Source organism: Neophocaena asiaeorientalis, unplaced genomic scaffold (assembly GCF_003031525.2).
Source record: "Neophocaena asiaeorientalis asiaeorientalis breed wild unplaced genomic scaffold, Neophocaena_asiaeorientalis_V1.1 scaffold1466, whole genome shotgun sequence".
NCBI classification, from domain to species: domain Eukaryota; kingdom Metazoa; phylum Chordata; class Mammalia; order Artiodactyla; family Phocoenidae; genus Neophocaena; species Neophocaena asiaeorientalis.
The window spans coordinates 33,879-46,481 of record NW_020175196.1 but is presented as its reverse complement, the minus strand read 5'-3'; the positions used below and the strand labels follow the sequence as shown (position 1 = coordinate 46,481).

At 58.8% G+C, this 12,603-nt stretch overlaps 2 protein-coding genes and 1 pseudogene across 2 annotated transcripts; all 3 read left to right on the top strand.

Annotated features, from left to right (window-relative positions):
• The first annotated feature begins 351 nt into the window (after positions 1-351).
• Positions 352-2,147, top strand: LOC112413274 (neuroligin-2-like). Its single transcript, XM_024765187.1, is given in 5 exon segments — positions 352-511; positions 685-870; positions 993-1,015; positions 1,017-1,186; positions 1,547-2,147. Coding segments are annotated over 5 exon segments (1,101 nt in total). The 5' UTR covers positions 352-390.
• Positions 2,148-3,547: 1,400 nt separating this feature from the next.
• On the top strand, positions 3,548-4,770 carry LOC112413277 (spermatid maturation protein 1-like; annotated as a pseudogene).
• A 1,988-nt stretch (positions 4,771-6,758) lies between these two features.
• Positions 6,759-8,901, top strand: LOC112413273 (uncharacterized protein SPEM2-like). Its single transcript, XM_024765186.1, is given in 4 exon segments — positions 6,759-7,010; positions 7,173-7,230; positions 7,364-7,993; positions 7,996-8,901. Coding segments are annotated over 4 exon segments (1,560 nt in total). The 3' UTR covers positions 8,616-8,901.
• Positions 8,902-12,603: the final 3,702 nt, after the last annotated feature.

The following is a 12,603-nucleotide window of genomic DNA, read 5'->3' as shown; positions in this document are numbered from 1 at the left end:
GAAAACCCCTGAATTTCCCCACTAATACTTCATTCTCTCCCAGAGGTCAGACCCTGGCCTGCCAATCTGCCCTGTCATAGGCTTTTCTTGAGTCCTTATCAGCGTTCCTCAGGGGTCAATGTTATGAAGACTAGGGGAGTCTGGCAGAGTTCCTGCTCCTCCCAGGCTGATATCAAAGGGCAACAGGGTCTGTGACAGATGGAGGGGGATCCGGTCTTGCCCCCCAGGGATGGGAGTGACATGTCTCCTGAGCTCAGGGCTGGAACTCAGCAGGCCTGGGAGGTGGGCGGTGCTGCTTCTGGTCTGACTGTGTCCTTGTCCCCCACCCCCCGGCCCACCTACCTGCCCCCTCCCCACGCAGATATCCGGGACTCCGGGAAGAAGCCGGTGATGCTGTTTCTGCATGGTGGCTCCTACATGGAGGGCACGGGGAACATGTTGGATGGCTCTGTCCTGGCCACCTACGGCAACGTCATTGTAGCCACACTCAACTACCAGCTTGGGGTGCCTGGTGAGGGTGGGTAGCCAACTCTAGGGGCTGGAGTCTGGGAGGAGGGCCTGCTGGCAGGGCTTCTCTAAACCCAGCAGAAGCAGAATGGCTTCTGGGTTGGACTGAGCTGCCCAGAAAGAGGGCAAGCGTGCTGTGACACCCCCAGGAAGCCCCCTTTCTTCCTCTACCCCCAGGTTTTCTCAGCACTGGGGACCAGGCTGCAAAAGGCAACTACGGGCTCGTGGACCAGATCCAGGCCCTGCGCTGGCTCAGTGAGAACATTGCCCACTTTGGGGGTGACCCCGAGCGCATCACCATCTTCGGATCTGGGGCAGGGGTCTCCTGTGTCAACCTTCTGATCCTCTCCCACCATTCGGAAGGTACCAGCCACCTCCTCAGCCTGTCCCTCTTGTCCCCTTTCTCACACCCCCAACCCCACCAGGTCCCCCTTCTCCTCCCCCAGGCTGATACAGCCCAGCCTAAAGCCTGCCTGTCCCACCAGAGCTGTTCCAGAAGGCCATCGCCTAGGAGTGGCACTGCTATTTCTAGCTGGTCTGTCAACTACCAGCTGCTCAAGTACATGCGGCTGCTGGCGGCCAAGGTGGGCTGTGACTGGGAGGACAGCGCCGAGGCCGTGGAGTGTCTGTGCCGGAAGCCTTCTCGGGAGCTGGTGGACCAGGACGTACAGCCCGCCCAGTATGGGGGTGGGAGAGGGCCAGGTCCAGGCCTCCATTCTCCTTGCTGGTTCCAAGGAGGTTGAGGGTGAGAGGTGCCCACAGGCCACAAGCATTCCATTTAGCCAGGAGAGGTGGACTTCAAGGCCCTCCCGGGGCCCTGCCTTCTCCCAGAAGCCTTCCCTAGGCGGAGGTGCCTAAAGAGAGCCAGTGTGCACGAGGCTCCATGAAGTGCTTGAGGGAGGACTTCCTCCTGAGAGGTCAAGTACCCTGAAGGGCTCAGAAGGTTTTAGCTAGGGGATTCTGAGCAGAGGACTCAGCAAGCTGTGAGCTGAGAGGAGGCCGGTGAACAGGTGATGCGACCTTGACCCCTTCTCCCCAGCTACCATATCGCCTTTGGGCCCGTGGTGGACGGTGACATAGTCCCCGATGACCCTGAGATCCTCATGCAGCAGGGAGAATTCCCCAACTACGACATGCTCATCGGTGTCAACCAGGGAGAGGGCCTCAAGTTCGTGGAGGACTCGGCGGAGAGCGAGGACGGCGTGTCCGCCAGCGCCTTCGACTTCACCGTCTCCAACTTTGTGGACAACCTGTATGGCTACCCAGAGGGCAAGGATGTGCTGCGGGAGACCATCAAGTTTATGTACACGGACTGGGCCGACAGGAACAATGGCGAGATGCGGCGCAAGACCCTGCTGGCGCTCTTTACCGGCCACCAGTGGGTGGCACCGGCTGTGGCCACCGCCAAGTTGCACGCTGACTACCCGTCCCCTGTCTACTTTTACACCTTCTACCACCACTGCCAGGCTGAGGGCCGGCCTGAGTGGGCAGATGCAGTGCACGGGGATGAGCTACCCTACGTCCTTGGTGTGCCCATGGTGGGTGCCACCGACCTCTTCCCCTGCAACTTCTCCAAGAATGATGTCATGCTCAGCGCCGTGGTCATGACCTACTGGACCAACTTCGCCAAGACCGGGTGAGGGCCAGAGGGGCTGGGTCGGGCATCCCTGCAGGTCAGGGCACACACCGCCTCCATCCTCAGCCCCTTCTCTCCCTCTCATTCACACGGCCATCATTCCTCCATCAAGGCACTCTTGCCTTCTCGACTCAGACACCTGCCAGACAGCTCCTCCGTGTGTGTTGGAGACACAGAAGAGTTGGACAGGGAGGTCCCTGTCTTTTCTGGGGGGCGGGCTCACTTGGGGCCTTTGGCTCTGAGTCTGTCTCTCCTTCCCTCCCTTGCCCACCCAGCTCTCTCCTTCTCCTCCCAGAGCTCGGCCCTCTGAGTGCTCCCATCTGTGTATCTGAGTATGTGTGAGGGTTTGTGTCTGTCTATTGCTGTCTCTGCCTCTCTCTCTTGAAATCTATTGATATCTCTGCTTGCTTTGATCTGCTTACTCTGTACTCGCTGGTTTCCCCCTGGCTGTCTCTCATGTCCTTTTGTGTCTCTGTTTCCATATGTCTCTATCTCATTCAGTCTCAGACTCTGCCTCTGTCACTGGTGGTCTGTCTCTTCCCTCTCTGCCCCTTCCCCCTGGAGACCCTGGAAGTGGTGTGTTCACAAACAGCGACTCTTGGCCACCGGACGACGCAGGGTGGTGCCTGGGAAGTAGCGAGGAAATCACAGCCCCCCTGCCCTGCCCCCAGCCCTCCCGCCCTAGCGAAGCATGTGTATCCCCCGTGGCACAAGTGAGGTGAAGCACGGTCTCCCCCGGTCAGGCCCTGCCTTCCACAGATGACAGACACACATTCCCTGCCGCGGGGAAGTGAGGAGATCCTGTGTCCCCTGGGTCCAGGATGCATTTCTGAGTGGAAACATGTTCTTGCATGTGGATATACGTTTTCCCATGCAGACGGCCCCTTTCTCTGCAGCACTGCCCTGCATCTTAGGGCCTCAGGCCCAGCACTTAACTTCTCACACAGCAGGTGTAAAAGGATGAGGAGGGGGTCCGAGCCCACAGCCCTTGCCAGTGAACAGCTCTGAGCTCAGAGAGAAAGGGGGAGTGGGTGCTAGGGTGAGGTGGTCATTGGTAATGGGGTTGTTCGGGGAGTTAAGATCAGGACCAGTGTCCGTGCAGAGGTCAGAGCCTGGCGTAGAGGACCAGGCAGGGGCTGATGGGGACAGACACCAAACAGGCCAGAGGGCCTATGGGCTGGTGCAGGTGGCTGGCTACAGGAGAGACATGCAAAGTGAAGGGTTTGGCCTCTGCTAAGCCCTGGCCCGGGCTGGAGGTCAAACACAGGCCCAGGACTCTCCCTCTCGGTACATTTTGAGGGAAAGCCCCACATCACTGTGACCCGCTTACCCCCAGGAGCCTCTGGGACAGGAAGGCGGCCGGTGGTACTGTGGGCACAGTAGGTTGGGGGCCTAGGGACCCCCATGGCCACGGCTGAGTGGCCCTGGCCCGGGTGGGCCTCGTGTCACAGCCCCAGCACCAACAGCTGCCAGGACCTGGGCAACTCCATCCTGTTGCTGCTGGACCTCATCATCTGCGTTAACATTGGCGTCAATACGGTGACACTGGTCAGGGTGGGGCTGGGTGGGAGGGTGCTGGCAGGATGGCTGGGGGGCAGGCCGGGTGGCGGGGGCCTGCCTGGAGTCACTGTGTCCTCCCCCACCTAGCTCTGGCGCAGACTCCGTGGCTTCTTACACCAAGTGTTTCATGTTATTTGTGAGAAAGGTAAGTGGAGGATGGGGAGGTTGGGGAATAGGAAAGGCAGAAACCAGGTGTTCTAGCCCTGACCTTAAGTTGGCCCCTTCCCCTCCCGCTCTCCCTGCTCAGACACCATAACTATGCAGCTTCTCTTCCTGCAACCTGCCTCTCCATCCCTGGAGGAGCCAGGCTCCCCACCAGCCTCTCACCTGTCCCCGATCCACAGAATTTTCTAAGTTATGCTCACCTGGGAAGCAGACCCAGCCCCCGAAGCAGAGCGCCCCTGCAGTCTGCCTTCGGTGCACCATGGACCCTGTGAAAATGACCGTGTCCCCCCCACCCACTCGCCTCCGTCGCCGTCGAGACTCTTCAGCACGCCGCGCCCACCGCCCCGTAGCCTGGGCCCCTGACAACTGACAGCGATGACGAGAAGCCCCCACATCAGCACACAACAATCTGCTCCCACAACTGGAATTGCCCCAAGGACTGGGAAGGCTTTCAGTCCACCCAGGGGTTCTGGACTCCCTGGGCCCAGGATGTTGTGGAGCCACCTACCCAGACCATCCGGTTCCAGCAAACTGTAGAGGGAAGGCCGCTCAAAAGAGAGGCAGTCAGAGCTGGGCCTACAGGCCTACGTGTACCCTGTGAACCCCTGCCCCACAGCCCTCAGGCCCTGAGCCACAAGAATGGTTGGGGGGTGCCCTAAGCAGAACAGAAGCAGTGCTCGCCAGCCCAGCCACCCATCCTGGGCCCGGCCCACGTCCCAGACATCCCCCGGCGCCACTCCTCAGGGCGCGTAGCCTATAATGCCAGAGACGTGAGGCGGCAGCTGCGGGAGCTGACCAGGGAGGTGGAGGCCCTGTCCCACTGTTACCCCCTGGTCTCTGGATCCAGCACGGCTGAGGGGATGGGAAAGGCCTAGGTATACCGTTCCCTGACAGAGAGGTGACTGGGAGAAGAATAAAAAGAAGAGAGATGGTGGTTTGTGGTGGTGTGGGGGGGTGCCAGGGCCCACACAGCACCCATAAGCCGGTTGCTAAGGAAATGATCTCCCTGGCAACAGGGCCTAGAGAGCCCTGAGGACCCTCATCAACTTCTTGGCCTCACCAGGCCCTGTCCTCAGCCCTTTCCCAGGCCCTTCTTGGTTCCAAGCCTCCTACCTGCCTCTACTCTGTTCTTTAGTGCCCAGGGAAGCCCCCCAAATCCCACTCCAGATCCCCAGGCAGTACTGCACTTGAGTGGAGACCCTCATCCCCATGGCCTCAGTCTCTCAGAGGTCCAGCTCCTACCAGAGCCCAGGTTTAGGCTGTAACTACAGGTGAGGTGTGGTCCCTCTGAAGCCCTGGTTTCTTCGGGGAGGGATGGCTGAGAGTGAGGGTACCCAGGCCCTCACAGTTCCCCAGTCAGAACCCGAAGCTCCTGTATACTCGAGAAGGCTTGGAGCAGAGGATAAAATATTGAGGACACTCTCAAGGGCTGCCTCCACACAGCCCTGTGTGCCCTCACTTCTCTGATTAGCACTTCCATGTCACAAATGAGGAGACCGAGGCTCAGAGACGCCAAGTGACTTATTCATGGTCACGCGGACACCAAGGATCAACTTCATGGCCTCAGACGCTCCGTCCCCCTGCTCCCACAGGTAGATTCCCACTGCTACTGAGCCAGCCTGGCCCGGCAGAGTCTCCTCCCACCTTCCTCGGTTTCCCATGTAAACTCATCAGGAAATTGCATCCACTGGACAGCAGGGAAACCCAGGCCCTACCTACTTCTAGACACACACGCACACAACTTGGGAACAAGGAGCCAGGCCGAGGGGACTAGACTTCACCTTCCATACCAGATGGGTTCCTGGAATGTGAGCAGATAGGCCTTTTATGAATCATCCTGCTTCTCTGTTCATTTTCATTTGACTAATGTTATCAATCATTTTAAGCTGATTCCATTAAGTGGGTCTATATTGAGCACCTGCTATGTGTTTGAAGTCTTGATGGAAAAGGCCCACTGGCTGTTTCTATTTCTTTCTTTCTTTTTTTTCTTTTTGGCCATGCAGTGTGGTTTGCAGGATCTTAGTTCCCTGACCAGGGATTGAACTGGGGCCCTCAACAATGAAAGCGTGTAGTCCTAATCACCGGACATCCCAGGAACTCCCTGTTCCTCTATATCTGTTGAGATGTTCATTGTGCAAAGAAAATGACTTGAGGTTCCCCAGGTACCACTTTCACAGACCCCAGCAATGAACCCGGTTGATAATAGTAGATTCCGTTTGTCATATCAACAACTACATCTATTTTGTGCTTTGTGAATTTCATGTGGTTTTTCTTAAGACAGCAGCTAACCGTTTTTCAACTCGGAGCGTTGGCTCAGTGGGAGGGAAGTTGGTTAGGAAGGAGAGAAACCATGGTTTGGGGTGGTCTCTGGAAAAGGCGGCAAACCCTTGCTCTGAACTAAAGGGGCCAGTGGGCTCAGTGACCACCAACACCTAAGGCTGCAATCCCTGGCAGGAAGGGGTGGGTACTAGAGGGGTTATGACAGGGAAATGAGCAGGACAAGGAGGGGATGGTGCAGTGGGGCGACCCCAGAGGGGACTCTTACTGTCACTCATCCATCTAGTCACCCTCGCTGCTGGCCCCAAGCAGGCGTGAGTGGGGAATCCCAAAAGGCTATATAAGCTGCCATAATGTCTCGAACAATGAAATGGAGGAAATCCTTTATGCATGATTCAGTCCCTATGAAGACTGTCTCCCATCTGTAGCAACCATGCTTGCAAATCAAGTTAAGCAAGGCCCCATGGAGACAGAAGGACAGACTGAACTCTGGGGACTAGGCTCCATGTAGTGGGAGCCGAGGGCAGAGATGGCCACATAAAGGGCCAGCTGAGTGGATGAAAGCTTGGCCACCTCAGCATTGTGACTCCCTGCAACGTGTCTCATTATGACCATGCTCCCTCACCTGTTGGTGGGTGTCCGCAGGTCCTGGCATGAGTGCACTGTGGGTCAGGGCTGGCGGGGGGGGGCGGCCCGCGGCCCAGGTGGCCCTAGGACCGCCCCCACCTTGGAAAACCGGCTCTGGTATGACAACCTGGGGTGCTGCCATCAATACCAAGAAAGTACCCAGAATGTGGAGGACTTCCTACTCCTGCTGCTGGGCCTTGTCGTTCTTGTCAGCATTGGGATCAGCATGGCAACTATGGTCAGCGATGGTTGGGGACCACCAGCAGGGGTGAAGAGGGCTGAGGGTGGGAACCAGCTGCAGCCTGCACCTCCGTCTGCAGGAACGGTCTTGGCTGGGAGGGGGGGTGAGGGTAGAGAGCCTGGCCTTCATTTTCACCCACCCCACCCCACCCCACCCCAGGTATGGCATGGGCTCCAGAATGCCTTAGACAAGACCATCTATTGGATTAATCAGAAAAGTAAGTACGGAAGACAGGTAGGGGGCACCACGCCCCCGCTACTCCCAGGGCCCTAGAAACCCAGGCCCCCAGGTTCCCAACCCTGAACTCTTCTGACATTTGCCCTGCCCTCACGGACTCTCGCCTCCGCCAGATGACATCTCGCAGGCTTGTGAAAGTTCCCCCAAACATCCTCCAGCCAAGGCCCAAGACGTCCACATCCACTGCACCCTGGACCCTGTGGAAGTGAAGATGGCCCGGCCCGCTTGCTACCCCCTGTCCTCCTACCATCATCTCGGCAACCGTAGCCGCAGCTGCAGCCGCCGCCCCGGCAGCCACCAGCGGAGGCCGAAGAACCGCAGACAATTCCCCTACAGCCGCTCAGGCTTCCGTAGGCCGCATCGCAGCCACGGGATGTCACAGCTGCGGCCGATGCCCTCCTCTGATCGGGAGGACCCGGACTCCTACCTGGAGGAGGAGGAGGATCTTTCCTTCCCACAACCCAAGTACCCGTGGGGGTGCTGGGGAGGGCTCTACCAGCAGATGGGCTTGCCCTCCAACGTGGGCCTCTGGGCCTGCCAGGGTGGGATCCTGGCCAGCCTGCCACCACCCTGTCTCTACCTGTCGCCCGAGCTGCGCCGCATGGCCAAGCGTGTGGAGGCCAAGTCCGAGCTAAGGCTGCAGTCCTTCGGGGCCCCCTGCTCACCAACCCGCATCTGGGGCAACGTGGAGGCTGACCAGTGGACCTCGTCTCCACCACCTCCCCGACGGCTGCCCCCAACCCCTTGTGGGTCCCTGGGGGGCACAGCACTTACCCCTCAAGGGGCCAGCTCCCATATGACTCCTGGGATCAGCGGCGCCGTGGTCTGGAGGGCTCTGAGCCTCCATCCGCTCTGGTGCCTCGGGGCTGCCGGCCCGAAGCCTGGCAGCGCAACTCCCCACTGGCCCACGGATGGAGCCTCCCCAGCTGTGCTCACAGTCAACCCAACCGCAGCCCGCACCCCTCCACGGGACACTTGACCTACTCCCGGGATCCCCACGAGGTGCAGCGCCGGGCGGCCGAATGGGCCGAGATGCTGCCCGTGCGGCGCCCTCTGGCCACGTCCGCCTCCCTCACGGTGCTGGCCGAGGCCTCGTACCAGCGGGCCCCGGCTCCCAGCTCAGCGCTGCTCCTCCGCCCCTCCCAGCCCCTGCCCGACGTCCAGGCTACCGAGCACCCTCCACCCCCGCCCACCTTCATGCCACTCAGCCGGAACCCGGGGGGCAATGCCAACTACCAGATGTATGACGGCCTGGAGCAGAAGCGGCAACCGCAGGAGAGCCAAGCACGGGCCAACTCGCTGCTACCTTCCACCTCGGCCTCGAGGCTCTCTCTGCATGGGAGCCAGACTGGGAAAATGAACTGACTAGCAGCAAATGGGGGGCGGCGGCGGCAGGGCATGGAGAGAGGAATAAAGAGCGCCAGAGTCCAGGAAACACTGGTGGTCTGTGGCTTGGAAGCACCACTCCTTCTGCCAGCCTGGGCCCCTGCCCTTGGCTTCCTGCAATAAGAAGCCGGTGTCCCCTTCTTGGCCTGAGGGTCCCCTTGGTTTAGTGGCCACAGTCCTGCCAGCAGGCCCCTCCTGGTCCTATATCATGTACTAAGTACATCTGCAGCTGCAGACTCCAAACCCCTGGTCTCTGGGCACCTCCTCTGTGTCTCAGCTGTCCCTGTCCCCAAAGAGCCTCATACAAGAAGCTGCTTCAAACTGGGAGGTTCCACATCTGGGCAGGTCCAGCTCCACGCCCAGTGAAGGGCATGAAGAAGGCTGAGGCTCTGGACTCCAGCCAGGCCTTCCGCAGGGCTCTGAGGCCAAGGTCTTTCTAGTCTCAAGAGGGACCAAGAGACGGAATGTGTCATTTGAACAAGTGAGTCAGCGGGCTGTGAGCGAATGATTGACCGCTTGAGGGGAGGTGTGCCAGCCTACAGGCCCTGTTTGACTGTCCAGGCTCAGCTTACCTCACCCTGGTTACCAGGGAATGCCACCCTGGTTACCAGGGAATCCCCCTCCCTCACTGTGACCTCACCACCTGCCCCATTATGACCCAGTCTGACTCCCAGTTAAAAGTGGAGGGCAGGGGGCCCAGGCAGTCCTGGGACCCCCGGCCATGGGTGAGCGGACCTACTATGGAGCTGAGCCGTTCCCTGGCCCCATCCCCAGGAAATGCCAGGAGCAAGAAGACTCAATTCTTCTATTCCTTGTCAGCTTGATCTTCCTCATCGTGGGGATCCACGTGGTGACTATGGTAAGGGCAGGATCTGGGCAGCGGGGTTGGGGAGGCCATGGGGCCTTGAAGGGGCTGAGGTGGGAGGGCTGCTGGGGTGTGGCTGGACAAGGGTTGGATTTCAGGGCTCACCCTGCTCCCGGCCTCCCCACTCCCCTTCTTTCCTCAGCTCTGGAGGCATCTGAAGAGATTCTTGCGGGCACTTTTCAATAATATTTTCCCCAAAGGTGAGTGGGTGCCAGCGTGAGCTCAGGGGATGTGGGCCTGTCCCCTTTCTTCTATCCCTGCCTTGATTCTCAGCCCCTCAGAAACCCAGGCCCTGACCCATCTCGCCTTTCCCCGCAGACAAGCAAGCCAGCCGTGCAGGCAGCCATCGCATGCGCAGGCGCTGCTCCGTGGCTCCCAAGAACCTGTGCTCAAGAGTTTCTTCCCGCTTCCGCCATCGCCCACGCTTCCCGCTCGGGCACCCAAACCACCTTGACTCCTGGATACCAGACAAAAAAGATGAGAAGGATCCTAAGTGCTGCCGGATGCCGCCTCAGTGTGGACGGGCTGCGGCTTCCACGGAGGCTCCACGGAGACTGTGGAAGGAGCGGGTAGTGAGAGCTGGGGAGGCCCCTCCGGTCACAGACTTAAAGTCCCAAGCCAACTTTTACTCCAGGTAAGAGACATCTTCAAAGCTCCGAAGGATGAGCAAGGTGGACGTGGTTCCACTCCGCCTGCCCCAAGAGAGCAAGACAAAGACCCCAGACTCTGACGCAGCCCAGTCCCAAGCCCGGGCCCAGACCCGCCCCCCAGTTCAGCCCCCTGCGCATGCTCCTGCGAAAGCCCAGACCACCTCCTCAGCCCACCCCCCTGAGCACACCTCCCCCACTCCGAGACCTGCTCCCGAGGCCACGCCCATGAGCACACTTCCGCCCGGGCCCAGGCCCCGGGCCCTGTGCACCCCACTGGGAACACTCCTGCCAAAGCCCACACCTTCTCCTCCACCCACCCCTCTGAGCACGCCCCACCTCAGGCCCAGACTTGCTCCACATTCCACTCCCCTGAGCACACCACCCCCCAGGCCCAGAACCCCTCCCCAGCCCTCACCCCTGAGCACAGCCCTGCCCAGGTCCATGGCCCTGAGCATACCTCAGCCCATACCCCAGCCCAGGCCCAAGCCCAGGCCCCCTCACATGCCTCAGCCCAGTCCCTGGGCCACACCTCTGTCTGCACCCTGACCCATGCTCATCTGACCTATACCCATGCCAACACTCTGGTCCTTCCCCCAACTTCTGCACCAGTCCCTCCCCCAACTTCTGCCCCTGCTACTACTCCTGCCCTAGCCCCTACACCAGCCCCTGTCCCGATCTCTGCCACAACCTCTGTCCCAGCGCTGGTCATGGCTCTGACAACCACTCCAGTCCCTTCCACCACCCCAACCCCCATCCTAGATTCTACTCCCTCTACCTTGTCTGCCTTCAGCCAAGGCCTCTCCTCCGGCCGTGTGGTCTACGATGCCCGCAGGGTAAAGCAGAACTTATTCCCTGTGTGTCCCCCTCAGAACTCTGGGTATTCCAGAAAGGACTTGGGTACCCTCTCCAGGCCCCAAGAGGGGCATGGTCTGGTGAGCTATGGTACAGCTGAACAAACACTTAAGCAATGTTGTAGTGGGGACAGTGCTAAGCCCTCCACAGGATCCATACTGGGTTACCTGGAGTTGGGGAATATGGAATGGAAGATCTCAAATGATGCCAAAGACAAATTTGTACAGTCCAAGACCTTCCCTTACTGCAACTTCCTTCCTTGCAGGTCTGAGAAGAGAAACACGGACCCCCAGACTCCTGGGAAGCCCTACACCTTAATACAACACCCCACCTTTCCCCCAACCTCCAAGTCTTCTCAGTCTGTCCTCTCTTCCCAGGGCCCCATCCCTCCCCAGTTATCCACTACTTCGCAAACCCCAAGCCAGGCCCAACCCCCTGAACTTCATGAGACTCTAGGCCTCAACCAAGGCTCTGTCTTCCCAAGGACCCCAGGCCCTTCCAAAGTCTGCAGAGTTTCCAGAAACCCAGGCCTTACCACAAACCCAGGCGCCCACAAGAGTCCAGGCGTTATCCAAGACCCAGGCCTCCCCAAGAACACAGGCCTTGCTCAAGATCCAGGCCTCCACAAGCTTCCTGGCCCCCATAAGGGTCCAGCCCTTACTCAGTACTCTGGCTTATCCCAGACATCAGGCCTCCATAACAACTCATGCCTTATCCCAAATCCTGGCCTCCACAAGGATGCAGGGCAGCACATACCATGGACTTCTATCCCACCCAGTCAGAACTCCTGCTCTCCCGAGGCTCAGGTGGCCTACAATGACCTGCTCACCTGCTCAGAGGTACCTGTGCTGATTGTACTGCAATCACCCTCCCGGCGAGTAGGCGGCCAAGAACGGGTGTACCACCCCATGGATACAGTTCCTCCAGCCTGCCAGAACCATCGCCAGATGTCTACGCCTCCCAAAACCAGCTGGAAGCCCTACTGTCCTGGGTCAGGCACCCCGGCTCGGGCATGTGGTCTTTGACGCCCGCCAGAGACAGTTCAGAGCAGGCAGCGACAAGTGAGAAGCTCTGTCTCCCAGGCGCCTTCACCGAGAGACCTCCAACAACTCACCTGAGACCATCAAGGAGTGGGGATATCAGTGTGTGATGAGCAACTTAGAAAAAGAGGGGACAGATATGCATGAGGAATAAAGAGACAAGAGAAGTGTTCTGCAGTTGTTTGAGGACATTCACCCCAGCCCCATCCCACAGGGCCTGATGAGGACCTAAACTATCCCTGCTTTCCCTCCATCGCTGTCTAACTGAATCCGTCATCCCCAAGGCCCTAGAGCTGCATTGTCAATTACAGTAGCCACTAGCCAAATGCCTATTAGAATGTAAATTAGTTAAAATTAAGGAAAATTAATTCTGTTAAAAATTAAGTTGAAAAGTTAAAAATTCTCTTCCTCAGGGAACGGAATTTCCCTGGCATCCAATTCTGTTCCCTGGCGGTCCAGTTGTTGGGACTTGGCGCTTTCACTGCTGTGGCTGGTGTTCAATCCCTGGTCGGGGAACTCAGACCCCGCAAGCTTCATGGTTTGGCCAAAAAAAAAAAAAA